Genomic DNA, 20,644 nt, shown 5'->3' with positions numbered 1-20,644 from the left:
AGCCAAGGTGGCGAAAAATCTCGCGGATATCAAGAAAGAACAGCGTTTTTCACGCCACAATATATGCGGAACGGCGCGACCGAGCGCCGCCATCTTGGTCTCGTTTGAAAGCGCATTTCTCCGTATTCAAATTTACCGCTTCAGCGATCTTTTCCATACGGAAACAAGCGCACAAAAAGCAAATGATTGAAGGTTGTGCCGGAGTCTGCGATTGGCCGCGCCCGCCACGGGCCTCCAGCGCGGTTCGCCATTGGTCCGGCGCTCGCGTCGTCTGCTCGGCTCTTTGCACCTCGCAGGTGTGAACGTCTCCACTCGCCGCAATCTCGACATGTCAAAACGGGCGGTACGCACACATCGCAGTAGCGTGGCCGATCTCTATGCTTGTGGACGTTTCAGACTCGCGGCTAAGCATTCCTAGCATAGGTGACGCGGACTTCGCAATCAAGATTCAGGCGCGGAATCCTCGGACATGCGGCTAAGCCTTTCAGCACTCGGTGTTTCGGAATTCGTGACAAATTCGTGACGTTTCGAATTCGTGACAAATTTGTATCGCGCACGCAATCCTCGAAAACGCGGCTAAACATTTTGCACATAGGGAGTCTCTGACTCTGCAATCATGCACATCGCGCGCGGACTTCTCGGACCGTCATCTAATCATTTTGTGCATCGGCGCCTCCGACCGCGCGAATAAGCGCATCGAGTGTCGACTCCTCGAGCCCGCAGCTAGGACTTTCGCGCGTCGGCACGTAGGACTGCGTGAATGAGCGCGCTGAGTGTCGACTCCTCGAGCCCGCTACTAGGCATTTCGCGCGTCGGCACCTCGGACTGCGCGAATAAGTGCATCGAGGGTCAACTCCTCGAGCCTGCGACTAGGCATTTCGCGTGTCGGCACTTTGGACTTGCAACCAAGCACATTGCGCGTTCACTCTATTATCATATTGTCACGATAGCTCGTAACAATATCTATCATACCACCCCTTCATAAAGAGAACCTCATCCTGAGCTCTGTTCACTAGGCCCTTTGGGCTGGCACACACCTGGCTGCAGAAGTGATCACGGCATCATACAAAAGTAAAATTCTGGAAAGCAGCTAGCAGCTGCATATCTGTCACTGGCTCTCTGATCCTAAGTTCTACAGCCACTGTCAGGTGAAGATGACTTGGAAGGCTACTTACACTCAGAGCCTTCATTCAGTAACATGGTCAATTCTACCAAATGACAAAATGCCTCACTGATTGTATTGGAGACTGCTATCAATCAGCCAGCCTGCATGTACAACACTGGAACTATATTCATGCCAACACAGAGTTCTACACTTCGGTTTGAAACCCAGGCACCATGCTTTTTGTAGAGCATGGTGCTTAATAAAGTTTCTTGTGCTAGTTCAGTGGCCAGTGTGCTATTATTTTGAGAGTGTGCAGTCACACATTTAGTATGGCCATTCGCACAAAACATAGAGCTTCAAAATGGGGCCATTTGTATTGCTGTAGATTCACTTCAGCAAAAGCTACATTTGTTTGAAACTTCAAATACTTCAAACTTCATTTCAGTTCGATGTTTTTGCACACGGTACTCTACCTTACAGGTGCTTTTTTTGGGTTGTTTTTGGCCAAAAATGTCAAGGGTGGTATCATTTTATTCGTATTGAAATGATCTGGGGGGTGATGCTATTTTTATTACTCTTGCAGCATCATGAAAATTAGATTCAGGTATAGTAATCGCTGCTAATTAGAAAAAAATGTTCATAATAAATGCAATATTGTTTTCTTGTCCGCAAAATGCTTCCAAATGAATAAAAATAGCATCACCCCCTACAGTAGGTCTTTAGCAATGGTGTCATGCATGTAGTTTTTGGTTTAGCAAGACAGAATCGTCAAAAAGCCCCGTAATGAGTTTGAAATTAATTTGACTTCAGACCTCAGTATTTTTGAACTGCTACAGCTATCAAAAATCTAATTACAGATGTGAAATCATCACGAAAAAATAACCTAGACAGTGGAGTTTATTAAAGCTTCACTCAAAGAAAAAAAAAATTTAGGACCCACGTCCCCCCTTAACAAGCATGGTGCCACGTACGCGTAAGGAAACATGAATACGTCTCACTCGATGACCGTGGAAACTCGCTGTCAAAACAGTACAGTGAGAAAACGCGGCGGCAATAGCGAGTGAATTGACCTCCGTGCAGTTCGTATCATCAACGTGAACTAAGTCATGAAAATGGAGCACAGCGTGGACTTTGTGCCCGTCGCAGATGGCTTTCAAGACAGAGCAGCTGCCTGGGCTGTCCGGAGTAAAATGCGCACCCCGTCCCTACCCTGCCCCAGAAGCCTTCCGCGCAACAGAAGACAGACGTGCTTCCTCCGTGCTTTCGTCCACTGTGTGCGTGAGATTGAGCAGCGATCACTTGCACATTAAGCTTACAGCACACGGCGACAATTTTGTCATCCTTAGACTGTATACGGACTGTTGTAAATCGCACCGCTGGCACGAGTTGTTGGAATCTCAGTGCTGACGCCCGTTATTGCAAATGGGTCGCAAGCCCCAAGGGTAGCGTTGGCCTGGCGGCCTGGGGCACAACTGGAAGCATCCGAAGGTCCCGGCAAAGCATGAGTCGACTGGTAACAGAACAACTTGTTTATTCTAACATCGCAAAAGAGCGGCCGGTCAGGTCGACCGAAGTGGAGAGACGGGAGTGCACGTTACTCAACAGAAGAAATCGGAGCCTCCCTCGGCGTCCGGGAGCAGCTGCTCTTATACTCTCGGAGTCGAGGGCAAGAGGAAGGCCTCGTGACGAGACCACGTGACGGCGTGGCACGGACAGTCTGAGAGACACGTTGAGACGAGTGTAGTGACGCATCAGCCAAGCCGGCGCCGAAAGACCTCCTCGCTTCACACTTGGGGAGCTCCTCTCCCCGGCTGCCGCGCTTTGACAAGCGTGGGCACACACACACACACGCACACACGAAGACACGTGGCACTGAAACACGCCTGGACGCGCTTGGCGGGGAGGCTTTGCGGGAGCTCCGAACGGGCCAAAATGTCCGCCGCTTTAAACGAAGCCCCGGCGTGCGTTGCATCCGCGCCGGCTATACCGCGCGTCGTAGGCGAAACGTAACAGACCGCCCCGCCGGGGGAAGGAGATCCCGATGGTCAGGGGACTGCATCCGCTGTCCGGAGGGATGTCGCTTGATGATGCTCATAACCGAAGTCGGTCGTCCTTCGGCGTTTCTTGAGCGCAGCGCACAGAGAAGGCCTCGATCTCTCGTTCAGGTTCATACAGGACACTGCAAAGTGACTTCGGGAGAGTTGGCATTTTTGTTCTCGTTCCCGGCAAGCGTTAGAACTACGCTGAAAGTCAACCGCTCAGTCAGCAAGCACGGCACAACCCTCACTAAGCCCTGCCAGGCTCTTTCCCCTTTTATACTACTGCCTAGTTCCTTACAGTAGTTTAGCAGCACTCAGAACGCGTCCACAAATCGGAAAATTGCACTAGAAAGCACATCATCACTTGGAAACACTACACAAAAGCAATATGTTAAAAATCCTGCCTCAGGAAGAAAAACATCAGTAACAAACAATTTTGAGGCTGATTCCCACGTTAGGGGCTTCGACTTAAGCCATCGGCGTTACCGTTGAGACTCCCCTTTTTGTAACGCACCTCAAAGGAATATTGTTGCAAAGCGAGGCTCCAGCGCAGGAGGCGGCCATTTTTGGGAGAGATGGTCTGCAGCCATTGGAGAGGGCAGTGATCCGTCTCAATGATAAACCTCGAGCCAGCTAGGTAACATGACAATTTCTGAACGGCCCACACGATACACGCACACTCTTTCTCGGTGGCGCTGTACGCCTGCTCACGACTGGTCAGCTTACGACTAGCATACAGGACGGGGTGTTCTACTTCTCCATTTTCCCGTTGGCACAGTACAACGCCCATGCCTCGCTCACTAGCATCGCACTGAACAACGAACCCTTTTGTGTAGTCGGGCGATCGTAGCACAGGCTGGTTTGTTAGGGCGCTCTTTAGGGCGCTAAAAGCTCTTTCTTTTGTCTCGTCCCAGACGACTGTTTGCGGCTCTGTCTTTCTTAGAGCATCCGTCAGGGGAGCCGCGATATCAGAGTACCTGGGGATGTACCTCTGATAGTAGCCGGCGACACCTAAGAACGACCGAATATCGGTCTTCGTGCGCGGTTGCGGGAAGTCTCGCACAGCGGCCACCTTTATTTCAGAGGGGCGGCGACGACCCCGACCAATCACGTGATTGAGGTAGACAACCTCGGCCTGTGCTAACTGGCACTTGGGAGCCTTGACTGTCAAGCCCGCATCGCGCAGGCGGGTTAGCACTGCCCGCAAGTGGGCCATATGCTCAGGCCAGGATGCGGAGAATATCGCTACGTCGTCTAGATACGGTAAAGCGAATTCTTGCTGTCCCCGCAACACTTTATCCATGAGGCTTGAAAAGCAGTATGGCGCGTTCTTCAAACCAAAACTCAAAACTTTAGGACGGAATGTCCCCATTGGTGAAATGAACGCCGCATACCTACTAGCCTCTTCTGTAAGTGGAACCTGCCAATAACCCCTGACCAGATCTAGGGTGGAAATAAACTGAGCGCTACTCACTCTCTCAAGGCGCTCCTCGATGTTAGGGATCGGATAAATTTGATCCTTAGTGATGGAATTAAGCCTGCGGTAGTCGACGCAAGGACGAGGTTCCTTGCCCGGTACCTCAACTAAAATCAAAGGGGAGGTATAATCACTCTCACCCGCCTCAATAACACCGAGCTGTAGCATTTTCTTTACCTCAGCCTTCATAATATCGCTCTGGCGGGGTGACACCCGGTACGCCTTGGATCGTACTGGCTCTGGGGAGGTAAGTTCTATGTCATGAGTAAGGACAGAAGTCCTACCAGGCCTCTCAGAGAACAGACCTTGAAACTCTTGTAAGAGCTGGTGTAGTTCGGTTTTCTGCTCAGGCGACAGCGATGCTTTACTGATTAAGTCACTAATGACTTGATCGGTGTCTTTCCTGTTCGTCACTGAGCCTAGTCCCGGAAGCTCGACCGGAAGCTCTTCGGGAGCGTTTACCATCATACACACTACTGCTTCCCGTTGCTTATAGGGTTTGAGCAGATTACAGTGGTAAACTTGCTGTGCTTTCCGTTTTCCTGGCAGACTGACCACGTAGTTCACGTCCGACAGTTTTTGAACAATCTGTGCTGGGCCCTCCCACTGCACGTCGAGTTTGTTTTTTAGCGATGTGCGCAATATCATGACCTCATCGCCCACCTCAAAACGACGGGCCCTGGCTGTCCGATCATAATAAACCTTGGCCCTTTGCTGGGCCTTTACCATTGCTTCACCTGACAGCTCCTGTGCCCTTCTTAAGCGTTCGAGGAGCTTAAGCACGTACTCCACCACGACTGGGTCGTCGCCCCTGCCTTCCCACGATTCTTGAAGCATGCGAAGCGGAGATCGCAGCGAGCGACCGTACACCAGCTCAGCTGGCGAAAACCCCGTAGCCGCATGCGGCGCGGTCCGTAATGCAAACATCACCCCAGGCAGACACAGCTCCCAGTCAGTTTGATGTTCGAAACACAATGCTCTCAACACGCGCTTCATGACGGAGTGGAGCTTCTCAACGGAATTCGACTGGGGGTGGTGCACTGAGCTGTGTAACAGCTTTACCCCGCACCTTTCGAGAAAGGCTGTCGTCAAAGCGCTAGTAAACACTGTGCCCTGATCTGATTGGATTTCCGCAGGAAAACCAACTCACGCAAATATGGACAGTAGTGCATTGACTATCTCAACTGAGCTGAGTTCCTTAAGCGGTACTGCTTCAGGGAACTTTGTCGCTGGCCAGATCACAGTCAAAATGTGTCTGTACCCCGTGGTTGTTACCGGCAGAGGTCCCACTGTATCAATAACGAGCCGTCTAAAAGGCTCCGTAATGATAGGTACCAACTTCAACGGCGCCCTCGATTTGTCCCCTGGTTTGCCCACCCGCTGACAGGTGTCACATGTCTTGACAAAGTGGTCTGCTTCCCGAAAACACCCTGGCCAATAGTACTCTTGCAAGAGACTGTCCTTAGTTTTCTTAACTCCTAGGTGTCCGGACCACGAACCCCCATGCGACAAGCGCAACAGATCCTGACGGTAGCACTGAGGCACGATCAGCTGATCGAACTCCACTCCCCTGCGGTCTAGATACTTCTGGTACAGGACCCCACCTCTTTCCACAAAGCGAGCATTTTTCTTGGCGATACCTTCCTTGACAATGCAGCGGATGTTTTCTAGGCTGCCATCCTTCTTTTGCTCGGCTATCAAAGCCGACCGGCTGACTTTTAGCAACCTATTAAGTCCGTCTGACGTAGGCGCGATGAGCAAATCTGCAGATAGCTCTTCTAACTTTCCCGCATCGGGAATTTCCTCTCCAGTATCTGGTGCCTTTAACGCTACAGGCTCAATTTTATTCAGTTCGGGCATGCTCTGAATATCAGCTTGCTGCGCCTCTGAGCCTTTCTCATCGTTCGACAACGTCGGCCCCGCAACTACCGCCTTTGCAGCGAGCTCCCGAACCTTCGATCTGGTTAAGGCCTGAACGCTAGCCTCACGAAACAAAAGCCCCTTCTCGCGCAGGAGGTGATCGGACCTGTTCGAAAATAGGTACGGGTACTGGGGGGGCAGCATAGATGACACTGCCGCCTCCGTCTCAAGTGCTCCGAAAGGTCCTTCAATAAGCACTTTTGCTACGGGCAGACACACGCTATGAGCTTCCACGGCTTGCTTGATCCATGCACACTCACCCGTGAACATATCGGGTTCTACGTAAGAGGGGTGAACTACATCCATTGTAGCTGCGGAATCGCGAAGCACTCGGCACTCTTTCCCGTTCACGAGGAGGTCTCGCATGTAAGGCTCGAGAAGCTTCATGTTCTCGTCAGTGCTGCATAATGACAAAAACACGACTTTTGTTTTTGTTTCTGGACACTGCGCCGAAAAGTGACCCGGCTTCTGACACGTATAACACACGCGCACTTGCCTCGTCTCGAACCGCTTTCTGCGTTCGGCTTCGGCTGCCGCCGTCTCCTTACGTTCGGTCGGACTGCTTTCACTCGCATCCGCACTACGTGTGTCCCCCTTTGCTCTCATGGGCGTGAACTTCGGCCTCTCAAACTTGGAGCCAAATTCACCCTTTTGACCGTCCTTAGCTCCGCGAGCCCGACGCGTCACAAACTCCTCGGCTAGCTCAGCGGCTCTAGCCACCGTACTAACGTCTGGCCTATCCAAGACCCAGTACCGCACGTTCTCAGGTAACCGACTATAAAACTGTTCCAGCCCGAAACACTGCAGAACTTTCTCGTGGTCACCAAACGCTTTCTCTTTGAGCCACTCCTGCATGTTTGACATAAGCCTGTAGGCAAACTCTGTATATGACTCACTTTTACCTTTCTCATTTTCCCGAAACTTCCGACGGAACGCCTCCGCTGACAGCCTGTACTTTTTTAGCAGACTCGATTTCACTTTGTCGAAATCCTCAGCCTCCTCTCTATTCAAGGAAGCGACTACGTCGGCCGCCTCGCCGGGTAGCAAAGTGAGCAAGCGCTGTGGCCACGTTTCCCGAGAGAACCCCTGCTTCTCGCACGTTCGCTCAAAGTTAACCGGGAACAAACCAATGTCCTCTCCAAGCTTAAACGGCCGCATCAGGTCAGTCATTTTGAACGATACTCGTTCTCCTGCACCGTGTGCCTCACTTCCACTACGAGCGCGTTCCATCTCTACCTTGAGACGCTTCATTTCCAAAGCGTGTTGACGGTCGCGCTCCTCTTTCACTTGTTGCTCTCTCTCTTTCTCTTTCTGCTCTTTATATTCGCGCTCCTGTCTTCTTGCCGTCTCCCTCTCCTCAATGGTCTCAAGGCATTCCGACAGCTCGTCATCCTCAGCTTCTAACTCAATAATAGCCCTTAGCAGTTCTGGTTTTCTGAGTTTGTCTGAGACATCCAGACCCAACTCTCTTGCAAGCTCCAGCAATTTCGGTTTGCGCAACGACTTCCAATCCATGGCTGCTCTGCTTCCTCTACTGCCTACTATTGTCTTGCCGCAAACTAACCCGGCAGCAACGACAACCACAATTACCAGCTCTGTTTCTGACACTAACAAAAGCCTGGCAAAACTCGGAAGAAGAAAGTCCCGCACTCACCAAACCTCGCAGCCAAGAATTCAGCGCAGTCGTTCCGCTGCAGGCAACCAGTCATCACACAGGGCTCGTTGCACTGCTCCCGGATGGTCGTTGTGCTGCTCAGCATACAGTCAACCGCATATCTTCGCTGTTGGCCTCCGTTGTTGCGATCCCACCGCTGCCACCAGTTGTTGTAAATCGCACCGCTGGCACGAGTTGGAATCTCAGTGCTGACGCCCGTTATTGCAAATGGGTCGCAAGCCCCAAGGGTAGCGTTGGCCTGGCGGCCTGGGGCACAACTGGAAGCATCCGAAGGTCCCGGCAAAGCATGAGTCGACTGGTAACAGAACAACTTGTTTATTCTAACATCGCAAAAAAGCGGCCGGTCAGGTCGACCGAAGTGGAGAGACGGGAGTGCACGTTACTCAACAGAAGAAATCGGAGCCTCCCTCGGCGTCCGGGAGCAGCTGCTCTTATACTCTCGGAGTCGAGGGCAAGAGGAAGGCCTCGTGACGAGACCACGTGACGGTGTGGCACGGACAGTCTGAGAGACACGTTGAGACGAGTGTAGTGACGCATCAGCCAAGCCGGCGCCGAAAGACCTCCTCGCTTCACACTTGGGGAGCTCCTCTCCCCGGCTGCCGCGCTTTGACAAGCGTGGGCACACACACACACACACGCACACACGAAGACACGTGGCACTGAAACACGCCTGGACGCGCTTGGCGGGGAGGCTTTGCGGGAGCTCCGAACGGGCCAAAATGTCCGCCGCTTTAAACGAAGCCCCGGCGTCCGTTGCATCCGCGCCGGCTATACCGCGCGTTGTAGGCGAAACGTAACAGGACCCTCACGGCAACGCTGACGGCAGAAATGTGCCTGGAGTCGTCTTCTTCCATAGGCGGCTGGCTCTATCTTGAAAGCGATCATGTTATGCGAAGGAGGGATAGACGGACAGTTTTCTCATTGTGTAACCATAGAAATGCTTGCACATCTAGAAGGAAAGAGGAGACACAAGGACAGGGGCTACACGTGCAGCTGTTTATTCGGATGCAAAACATGCTGCATATATGCAGTACAAATGCTCTATGTCTGCTCTTTCCTTTCAGCTCTACAAAAATTGTGTCTTAGAGTGAACACCAATTCGGCCAAGAAGTTATTTTGCACACTGTGAACTAGCGCACCATAGACGGTGGACAGTGTTAATACCTGCGCGGTATGCGTTTGTGCAGTTTCTGAACCAGCCCCACATGTGCCCACTGGGAGGCATGCAGCGGACGTCAACCCCTGTGCGGGGTGGCGATGTGCCGCACCCTTCAATCCATGACTTCCAACTGATGCAGATGTCGCAGTCACCAGCTGCTGCCAACAGGTGCGTCTACTAACAAATCAAAGGCCTACGTAAAGCAGGAAACAGCAATATTACGGCACAAGAGATTAAGGGAACAAAGTACACGGACCTTTGCTATCACCTTGTTCTCGTTTTTCTCATGGGCCCCAAGTTTCACTCAAAGGGTCTAGAAACGGCTTGGGCAAATTTATAGACCCACAGGGTACGGCTACAGTAAAATATTTGTGCCATAATTCAAGTGAATCCATCTCATATTAAAAGAGCTACGGATGATTACAAGTCCTAGCTTCTAGCTTTCAAATCCCTTATCAGACCGAAAATTGAATACGCATCACCCATCTGGAATCCATATCAAGTCTATCTAGTAAACGAGCTCGAGTCCTTTCAAAACCGCGTTGTCAGATACATCCATTCATCCTACTCATACGAGGTAAGCGTATCATCCTGAAGAGCGAAATCTGATCTTCAGCCCCTTGCACGTCGCCGCGCTACTGCTAGCCTTTGCCTCTTTCATAAGTTTTTTTACAGTTCCTTATTTCACGAGCCATATATCACAACACCCGCACGCATATCGCTACGAACTGGGCACCCATTACAAATCTTACGCCCACGCTCCCACACAACTACTTTTTCCTCGTCTTTTTTTTCCCGCACAGCATCAGATTGGAACGCCCTTCCCCACCACGTAGCTGCAATCACTTGCCCGACATCGTTTCTCAAAAATTTGTCCTTGTTGGCTAATCAATAACCTGCTTTCTCACATGTTATTATTTCTGTTTTTATGCACTTGCGAAAATGTAGCTTCCATGTACAATTTTTTCTGTATACCTGTGTTTATATTTGCATTCCCTACTGTACCCACCCCTTATGCAATACCCCTAGCAAAGGGGTCTTTAAAGAAATAAAACTGAACTGAACTGAACCCTCATTGCTAGTCCTGCTTCTACTCCAACTCGTTCACTGAGCGATCGGGGCTAAGCTCTGCCTTTGCTAGCTCTGCATCCTGTCTTGGAGCCAGCACACGAAGCCTCTCCAACCTCCTCACTGGCCACCTGGCCGTTGATACCCAGCAGCAAGCAAGATCCAAGCAGCATGCATTGCAAGTGTTCTGCTGCAGTGCCAAGCGCATCTGGTATTTGGTCACCGGAGCCGAGCTAGGCATTCTGACAGAGTGACGGAGGCGTAAATGGGAACGCTCTGCACGGTGCAGCCACCTAGTGGTGCAGTGCTTAACCAGCCAGACACAGAGCTAATATTGCTGTAACCAAGTGTAAAACATTTTAAGCATATTGTAACGATGTTGAGGAACGCAGGTTATAACAAAACAACAATATTTATTAAGGGCAAACCTGTGCCCACAACTAAAAGTCACTGCGGCCGTGAAGAAATCCCTGGCAGTCGCGTTCTCAAGCTGACCTCGAACAGTCTTCTTTCTTCTAGCGTGATACCTCGTGCACGTGGCGCATGCGAGCCGGGTCCAACCGGCTACCTGTGCCACGAAGATCACTGCCTGTTGTTGCTGAACACCACCACGCTATGGCATGCCCAGCGTCCAATACGAAGGCGTGCAACTTCAATGTGACCAAATTGTCACTGCATTATCCCCCTCCTTACCGCATCGGCAATTACCAATTACCATCGGCATGCGCAATTACCGTGACGAACAACCAAGGGAATGAGCTAGTCACTGCCACCATACCGGCCAGAAATCCAGAAACGGCGAAGGAAGTGGCCATCGTCATCGGCATCGCCACATGCAAAGACACAGCAATCATCTTGAGCGACTCGCAAACGACGTCCAGAAACCTACGAAAAGGCCGAATTTCTGTCGCAGCAGTGAAGATTTGTGGGGTTCTCCTCCCGTGCTCTTGGGACAAAGGAACGACAACACAGTAGTGCAAACAATTGCAAGGGCATTTATTGCACCTTTCATAGATGAATGCCTGTTAGCCGAGTTGCTATACACAAAACATGCCGATGGGCGCGCGACAAGTCTAGAAGTCCGACTCACCGCGACGGGATAGCGAGCGAATATGTTCGCCCCATGCTGGATCCCAACGCCTGGTCGTTCGCATGTACGGTCACACGAACGGTGGCGCGTTCGAAGGCGGCCACGCGAGACAGTCTCGCAGAAGCATGGATCGGCGTCAGCATGGGACGTCCGCGCCGCTCGACGATCTCGAACCAAAGAGGAAGCGCCTTGTCTTTCGGTGCCCAAGTAACCCCGCCTGTCGGCGGCGATAGCAGCACAACACTCGCGCCCTCTCTCGTACTGCACCTCAACCACTCCGACCGCCGCGGGCGCCAGGCAACGCGGCGAAGCTGGATTACAGCAGACGCGCCGTGCGAGAAAACAACATATCAGGGGACGCGTGAGAGTCGCGCATCCCCACAGATTCTAAAAGAAATAACAAGACGCCAAGAACTACCCAAAATATACGTCGCATGGACCCCAGGCCACGAACACCTGGCAGGAAACAAAGCAGCACATGCTGTCGCCCGAGAGCATACCAGCCGGGATTTCGTGCCGCATGATCTCCGGGAAGCGACGAGGGTGGAGGACATTCCCATCAACTACGCCGCAATATTCCAACATTACTGACTGGAAAGAAGACAATATCCTCTACCATAGCCAAAATTAAGCAAGGAAGAAGCCACCGCCCTCTGCAGACTACAAACGGATACATATGCCCATGGAATTATCAAGCACTGGATGCAGCCTACCAAATTCTCATACCTATGCCGATATTGTGATGTACCAGACACCCTCCAACACATGGTGTTGGTGTGCCCACACCGGGAGAAAAACAGTCGAGATGATGCCTCAGAACCGCTACAAGCGACCGAAGAAACTTGAGAGGCAATGTTAAAGGCACAGAGCCTGGATGATCAGCGAAGTGTGGTGGACCGGGCCCAGGCTGCGGCATTAGCCAACGACTTTCTGGAATACTTTGTTTAGCGCAAAACAACAGACACATGAAAGACGACAGGACAAGGCTTTCTGGACTAAGAGAGCCGCCCACCTAGGGCGAAGAAAGAACACTTTCTCGGTGTTTCTGACGATAAACATTCATTCCTCCTCTTCATGACTTCTCGTGGTAGGGTTTCATGCGGACAACATGCACAACTTCCGTGGAGTTGCGCTGTCTTGGGCTCTCGTGTCCAGCGGATTTCAATTCGTAATATATGACGAAATATTTCGTAAGAGCCGAAGTATTGGCAGAGAAGCTTTTCAGACAGTCCAAGGCCTCTCACTGGGGTCCATACCCAACACTTGTCACGTGGCTGATAATGAGCTTCACTACGTCGCTGGTTGTACCGGCTGGAGTCGATGCGTTGTTGGCGGCGTATTCGGTAGCTTGCCATCTGTCGTGCCTCTTCGGCTCTTTACAAGAAATCATCTAGGTCAGATAAGTTATTGTTTTCTTCATCTAACGGCAACATGGCATCCAAAGTTGTGGCTACTGCTCGGCCGAATACGAGTTGTTACTCCTGTTGTTTCTTGAACGGCTGTACATATGCGAAGGTGACGTACGGCAAAATTTTGTCCCATAGCCTTTGTTCAACGTCGACATACATTGAAAGCATGTCAGCCAGTGTTCTGTTGAGGCGTTCAGTTAAGGGTGGACGCGGGGATCAACTCGGGAAAAACCACCAAGAAATCACTTTTTAGAAAGTTGCAGATTTCGAATCTTTGACCCCTTTTCTATAATATTTTCAAATATTTCCGCTGAAAACGACTGCTAAGTACCATAAATAAGTATATACATAAGGCAATACAGCGAAAATTTCGTGAAAATCAGTGGAAAAGTCGCGGTTTTCGAGCGTCCCTAGCTCCGGAACGGCAGTACGCGGCGCGGCCATCCTGGTACCGTTGAAGAGCGTGCTTCTTCGCCTTTTGACTCCTCCCTTTCATTTCCTGATAGAGAGAAGAGCAAGCATAAAAAAACAAAAAGTCTGAAGGTCGCGGAGCAGCTTGTCACGGCCGCCGATTGGCTTGCTTCGTCACGTGCGTTCTATGAGGCGCCCCATTGGCTGAGTCTGGAAGCGAGCTGCTGCGGCGTCTGCTTCTCCCGTTTCTTCGCGCGCTGGCCGCTGCCTCTTTGTATACGCGTTGGATACTCGAGGTACGCCGCCGCTTCATCGCTTTATTCGGATTTGAGTTTTTTATTTCATTTTCTGGCTTCGAGCATGACTGGGCGGACGTGGACGACGAAATTCGCTACCAAGCACCGCTTCGGCAGCCGCAAGCGCAAGCCACCGAACATCCGAACGATAAGTAGGCCTAGCGGAGATGTATCCGCGCACGAGCTTGCAAGAGAGACTGTCGACGCATTGCCGGGCAGTTCGCGAGCTGTTACAGCCTTGTGTTCCAGTGGTGACAATACCGAACTGATAACGACCTTTCCCGATGCTTTCGGGCCTTCGACGTCCTGTGAACGCTCCGCGGCGTACCCCGATTGTGCCACCGCCGTCACCGAGATGGACGACGAATGTGTGGTCCAAGCGCGTGCGTCTGCCGGCCGTGAAGACGAACCGTGCATCAGCAACGGCCGCACCATACAGTCACATCTTGAGCCACAATTCATCTTGTCGGAGGAGTTGAATATGACCGCTGCCACTGTCCGCGCGTCACTTGGTTCTGTGCCGGCAACCGAACGGAAGATGGGGTTGACGGCTGGAGGAGCATGCTCGGTGGCGACGGACTCAAGCGAGTTTTTGCTTGTGCAAGTTGCCGCTGTGAATTCGCTTTTTCGCAAAACACCGTGCCATCAGTGCTTCCAGCCGGGGATAGCGGTAGTGCCGGAAACCAGGCTTGGCCTTGCCGTGAAGATGGTTTTACGTTGCTCAGCATGCGGTGTTTCGGAAACACAGTGGTCGTCACCAAGAGAAGAAGGAAGCCGGGCCTTTGAGGTGAACCTGAGGTCCATGCAAGCAATCAAGAGCATAGGGAAAGGTGCCACTGCCCTTACAGACTTTTGGTCTGTGATGAATGTTTCGTACAGGGGGCTTCATCAGAAGATATTTCAGGGGCACCTGAAAGCTAAATTCATGCCTGCTGCAAGCAAAACTGCAACAAACGTGTGCACTGATGCTGTTGCAGCTGTCAAAAGAGTCTACAACGAAATGGACCCAACATTCCATAAGAACATCACAGTCATTTATGATGGCACGTGGATGACCCGGGGTCATAGTAGCCACATTGGTGTAGGGGCTGTGATTGAATTTTACAGTGGCTTAGTGCTGGACTTTGTAGTCCTCTCGAACTACTGTCATGGGTGCATGTTGGGGCCAAAGCCAGGTGACAGTGACTATGATGCGTGGAGGCAGGCGCATCAATGTCAGAAGAACACGGGTGTGAAATCCAGCAGGATGGAGGTGGAGGCGGCACTTGAGCTCTTTCGTCGCTCCTTGACAAAGAATGATCTGCGTTACACCAATATAGTGTGCGATGGGGACAGCCGGACGTACTTGGCGCTTTGTGAGGACCAAACCTACGGGTTTATCCAGTTCTCCAAAGAGGACTGTGTAAATCACGTTGAAAAAAGGATGGGGACAAACTTGCGCACTTTGGTCACTAAGAGCAGTAGAGACCCTTGGTGGCCGAGGGGGCCTGACACAAGACCTCATAAAGAGGCTGACAAGCTACTACGGAATGGCCTTGAGAGGGAGCGAGGATGTGAAGGACATGGAGAGAGCAGTCATGGCAACGTTTCATCACGTCACCTCTACAGATGAAGAACCGCACCACGAGCTCTGTCCTGCGGGCCCGACAAGTTGGTGTAGGCATCGAGCAGCAGAAGCAAAAGAGGAACCGCAGCCTGCTCACAAGTACAGGTTGAAACCGCATGTAGCTGAGGCCATGTTGCCAGTTTTCCAGCGTCTCTCTGAGCCTCAGTTGCTGGAACGTTGCAAAGGAAAAAAAAACTCAAAACGCAGTAGAAAGCCTGCACTCCGTGATTTGGTCAATCATGCCAAAGGATAAAAATGCTTCCCTGATTGCTGTAGAGACAGCCGTAAGTGAGGCAGTGTGTCGCTTCAACAGTGGCACCCTTTGAGCTTATACGGAGTTTTCACCTCGCTTGGCGTGAAACCTGCAGGACATGGACTCCGTCGAGCGGCCGAGAAAGATGCCTTGCGCAGGAAGAGGGCACAGAAAGCCCATGAAGGAAAGCATAGAAGATTCAAGAAGCCAAGAGATGCACCTGACACCTGCAACTACAAGGCCGGTGGTTTCTAGTCGAATAAACATGGCCCAAAACTTCAAACGCCTTTTTCTCAAAACTTTTTTCTACCACCAAGGTCAACTTGCAAAGCCAATATCTCAGCCACCATTATGAATATTTTTACACCGTTTGTTTTGTTACGCTCATTGTGCATCACTGCACACAGTGACATGTTTTGTTTTCAAAATAGTTGCTTCAATAATTTGTTATATTTTGTTTTCACAGTCGAGATTTTCATGAAGCTGGAGTAGCTGCCAAAGAATAAGAATATAAAAACATTCTGTTAGGTTAAAAAAATTACAGGAATGTCACTGTGTGGAGAATACATGTAGGAGTGCTATCAATGTTTGCTTGAACTCCTAGCATCAATATACAGGTGTGCAGGCATTTTGCAAAAATGAAAGCAGAAAAATATTGTAAACAAAAAAGTACTTGAGATATTGCAGCCATATTTTCACAGTTTTGTTTATGTGATATTATTAACACCTGTGCAAAATTTCATCAGAATCGGCTGGTAAATAAAAAAGTTAGTTTTGATCCCCATATTTCCCCTTAAACCGTTTGTCTGAAGGTGGTACGCTGTAGTTCTCCTGTGATCAGTATGTGTCATTTGCAACAAGCATTTCATTAGGTACGCAGTAAAGGCTGTTCCACGATCGGTAATAACAACAAATATTGTGGACAAAGAATTTTGGAACTTCGACAGCCGTTGCACTATACAGGGAATCAGTTTCTGCGTAACGGGTCATATAGTCCGTGGCCACAACTATCCACTTTTTGCCTAAAGATGATGTTGGGAAGGGTCCAAGGAGGCCCATACCAACTTGTTGGAATGTGGCTTTTGGTGGCTCAATTGGCTGGAGGAGGCCTGCCGGTTTTATGGATGGGGTCTTGCGCCTTTGACAATCGCTACAAGTCTTGACATAGTGCTTCACTGATGCTAATAACTTAGGCCAGTAGTATTTCAGACGTATCCTGGCGAATGTACGGCTCACGCCCATGTGTCCAGTTGTCGGTTCATTGTGACACGGATGCAAAATTTCTTCTCGCATAGCTGTGGGTACGACAAGTAAAAACTTTGTCTCGCTGTTCTCGAAGTTTCATTTGTAGAGGACACTTCCTCGCAGACAGAACGAAGATAGCCCTCTAGAGAAAATATGTGGGAGTTGAACATTGAGTCCCTCCAGGGGCTTTGTAAGTGCAAGCAATTCCGGGTCACCTCGTTGTTGAGCGATTTGTGATGCGTCAACAATGCCAAGGAATGGGAAATCCTCTTCTTCTCACACAGTTGTCTCGACAGGTGCGCGTGACAAGTGTCACTGTGTTTCCTCCCGGAACGGTATAGGACAGTAATGCCATACTCTTGAAGCCTAAAGTTCCATGTTGCTAGTCGTCCCGATGGATCCTTGAAATTCGCCAGCCAGCAAAGCGAATGGTGATCACTGACTGCTTTGAATGGTCTACCATAGAGGTAGGGCCGAAATTTACATACCGTATTTACTCGCATAATGATCGCACCCCTAAATTTTGTCGTCAAAATTCGATTTTTTTTATTTCCCGCGTAATGATCGCACCCCGAACTTGCCGCAGCGATATGTCGTGTGCTAATTCTAGCTAATAATGATCGCGCTTACCATCTGTCGAATGCTACGCGAACGACTCTTCAAGACAAGCCAAGCGGCCTGCACGCACCAAACATTCTTAAGTAGATGCCTCATTTCATTACTTTCATCACTTTCCGCACTTCCATGACAAAATGAGGTACAACCAAAATCGCCTTTATTATGGGTTGGCTTTATAATGGTTGATGTCAACAAAAACGATAAAGGCGCATTTCGATTCTTTTCATCTGCTTTTGCAGTCGTGAGCACGCAACAAATCGCGCGCGGCAATGATAGTAGCCACGTTTACTCTGATACGTTACAAGTGTACCCTATTCATACGCCGACGCTTGTAACACAGCTAAGATATTCGCCCACCCTTAGCGGAAACGTGCCGTATTAGGATAGTAGTGAAGACAGATGCCGCAGTTTCCGCAGCACGTCGGCCATGCATTTCTGTCACTGGCAGTTAAGCGCGCCCACCTGTTTCTGTCCCCTCCAAGTGGACATGGCTGCGTTACTGCCGCAAACTTGCCGATATTAACGATATTATTCATCACTGATACGGAAGAAACTGTTTCAGTACACGTAATGTACTCACGAGAAGAAAAAAAAAAATCGCGTTCGGCGCGTTCGGCTTGCTCCGCCGGCCGCCATTTTTGTTTTGGTGTCCCGCACCCGCAATCTCGCATCCCGCAGCAAACGCGAGGCGAAAAAAAAATTTTTTTTTTCTGCGGGAAATTTAACCCGCGTAATGATCGCACCCCTGAATTTGTGTCAATTTTTCTGACAAAAAAAGTGCGATCATTATGCGAGTAAATACGGTATTGCCCAAATGACTGCAAGACACACTTTCTCGGTTGCTGAGTACAGTCGCCGACCGATTTTCCGGACTCCAAAGATTCGGACAAGCCCGATTATTCGGTCGGCTTCGCGGCACCGCCATTCTCCCCATAGACCATAATGTATAACAACTGCCGAAAGTTCGGACACGTTGCAACCTCTCGTCTGATTTTTCAGACACTCCTTGAGCCAACTCGATCGAAAGCACCATGCACCGACTCTGACCGGTGCATGGTTCGACTCGCTGAGCGCCATCTTTGTCTTGAGCGGAGCCTCCTTGCTGCCCCACGAAGTAGCGCTACTGCAAATCCCTGCTCATCATCATTGTTCCTGCCTGCTTCGATAGAGTTGCTACAGCAGTTCCGGTCTCAGCTTAGTAAGCCATGTCAAGACAATCCAGCAGCAGCTGATTTCTTTCTTTCTTTGTGCACGACACTGCGAGTAGGCCACGTTTTTCGTTTGTGCGACTGGTGTCGGCACGGTGGTGTTTGCTTGTGTGCTGTGTCGAGGTTTCGATGATCCAATAAAGCATACGCCGTGGTGGATCATGGCGTACGGCATGATCCAACATGGATCATGGCGTACGCATCCATTCATCAACATCCATCAACACGGCGTACGCAATGTTGGATCATTATTCGGACCGGCGTACGCCAGTCCGAATAAACGGTCGGCGACTGTAGTTTGCCTCTGCTTTCGAGACTTACGGCTGGCATAAGCTATTACTTTCTCCTGGCCGTTCTTCCACTGCACTACAGTCAAACCCGGCTATATCGAACTCACAAAAAAAGCGCCTATCAGTTCGATATAGAGCATAATTCGATATAAGCCTGCTAAATAATTGGATGTCATAAAAGCACATACCATTTATAAGATCACTTTATTGAAGAAACTAGCGTAGTTTCGCATCAATTAGTCCTGCATTTTCTTCTGCTTGGGCAATTTCGCTGCCTGCGACGCACGCACTTCCCCACGTTGTCTAAGGAGTTGGAGCAGCTGAGGCCGCAACCTTCCACATTCGTGCAGAAGCACCGGACTAATGCGAGTGCACCAATCACTTCGGAGGATGTGGGCGAAGGACCGTAGTTGCCTTCCTCAGTGGGCCTACTTTCATTTGTGCTCGGTACGATGTCGGCGATGTAGTCTTCGCTTCTGGGCCTTACCGTGGTCGCGACACCATCATCTGCACTCACAAACTCGTCCACTGTTGATTCGAATGTCTCAGAAATTTTGACAGCTCGCTCCAAACTTCGGCACCACTGGCAACAGGGCATTCATCAGAATTTACAGTCATCACCGAGCACGCGGAAACCGGAACGTATGAAGAACCCCTCGTACACAGCCGTGCGTACGCATCGGGCGCCATGGGCACCGGGTTGCGAGTCTGGCCACTTTAGCCCTAATCGTACCGAGAGTGCGCCTCGGAATCTTGCATGCTGCGGGGACATCCAACTTCTCTCGCATTCGCCGCGATTTATGATTTCGAGCTTCACGACGAAAGGCGAATTCTGCCGCTTCATCACGGCAACACTGCGGGAGAAGGCCCACAAGGCGCAAACATGATAAACCAGAAAAGCAGCCAGACAACTTGCACTTTCGCCATCTTGCACAAAGAGATCACAAGAGCCTCTGATTGGCTGTCTGAGCAAGTGCTGAGGCGGGCCAGGATCATTTTTTTGCTGGGGAGTGTCGATAGATAGTGATCTAAAGAAAGGAAGGACGCTTGATTCTGCAACCCGTGAGGGAGCACGGTGAAGCACCGTCAGGGGAGAGGGAATGGGAAGTGAAAGATGATAGAGAAAGAGGGAGGATGTGGCCTAATAGACTCCAGTAAAACACGTTGTGGGGCTAGTTGGTGCATAGCTTTCAATAGATTAAGCGCCAAAAGTGACGGCACACAAGAAGAAATACAGGCTAATAGACTAATAGACTAATAATAAAGCTAATAGACTCCACTATGCGCGACAGGGGGAGTGTCGACGGCTCGCCCGAACAGCCCGAGGCAGCACGGTCACAGTAGGGAGAGCGGTTGGATGGAGCCGTGCTGCCGGGTTTCCCCACTACCGCGAGGGAAAGCCAACTTCTGGGGGCACTTTACCACCGCTTGACGTTCGATATATGGGGATCACTATAATATTTGTTCGATGTAAGCGTAATTTTTGCTGTATATACTCATTGTAACTATACCGTGACCAGAAATTGTTGGATATATAGAATAATTCGATGTAAACGGGTTCGATATAGTTGGGTTCGACTGTAGTATGGCACCGAGGCCGATGTTATTCACATCGTTATGAACTTCAGTGTCGGCTGTCTCATCAAAATGGGCAAGGATTGGAGAAGCTTGCAGGCGTTTCCTTAACTCGTCAAAGGCGTCTTGTTGTTTGCTTTTCCACATGAAAGGTTCCTCTTCTCTTCTCTCAGCAGGGCTCAGCAATATTTCAAAGTTTT

At 50.4% G+C, this 20,644-nt stretch overlaps 1 protein-coding gene and 1 pseudogene across 8 annotated transcripts in view; both read left to right on the top strand.

Annotated features, from left to right (window-relative positions):
• The window catches only part of LOC126517477 (myb-related protein B-like), a 293,223-nt gene that overhangs the window by 198,810 nt on the left and 73,769 nt on the right, over positions 1 to 20,644 (top strand). For all 8 annotated transcript variants that reach the window (XM_072285350.1, XM_072285347.1, XM_072285352.1 and 5 more), the window contains one exon: positions 9,404 to 9,543. In XM_072285350.1, the coding sequence (XP_072141451.1) occupies positions 9,404 to 9,543 (140 nt within the window). The remainder of the gene's footprint in view (positions 1 to 9,403; positions 9,544 to 20,644) is intronic.
• Positions 13,714 to 16,286, top strand: LOC140214052 (uncharacterized; annotated as a pseudogene).

This window comes from Dermacentor andersoni, chromosome 11 (genome assembly GCF_023375885.2).
Source record: "Dermacentor andersoni chromosome 11, qqDerAnde1_hic_scaffold, whole genome shotgun sequence".
In the NCBI taxonomy this organism is placed as follows: domain Eukaryota; kingdom Metazoa; phylum Arthropoda; class Arachnida; order Ixodida; family Ixodidae; genus Dermacentor; species Dermacentor andersoni.
Note: the sequence above shows the minus strand (reverse complement) of the source record. Positions and strands in the feature narration are given on the sequence as shown.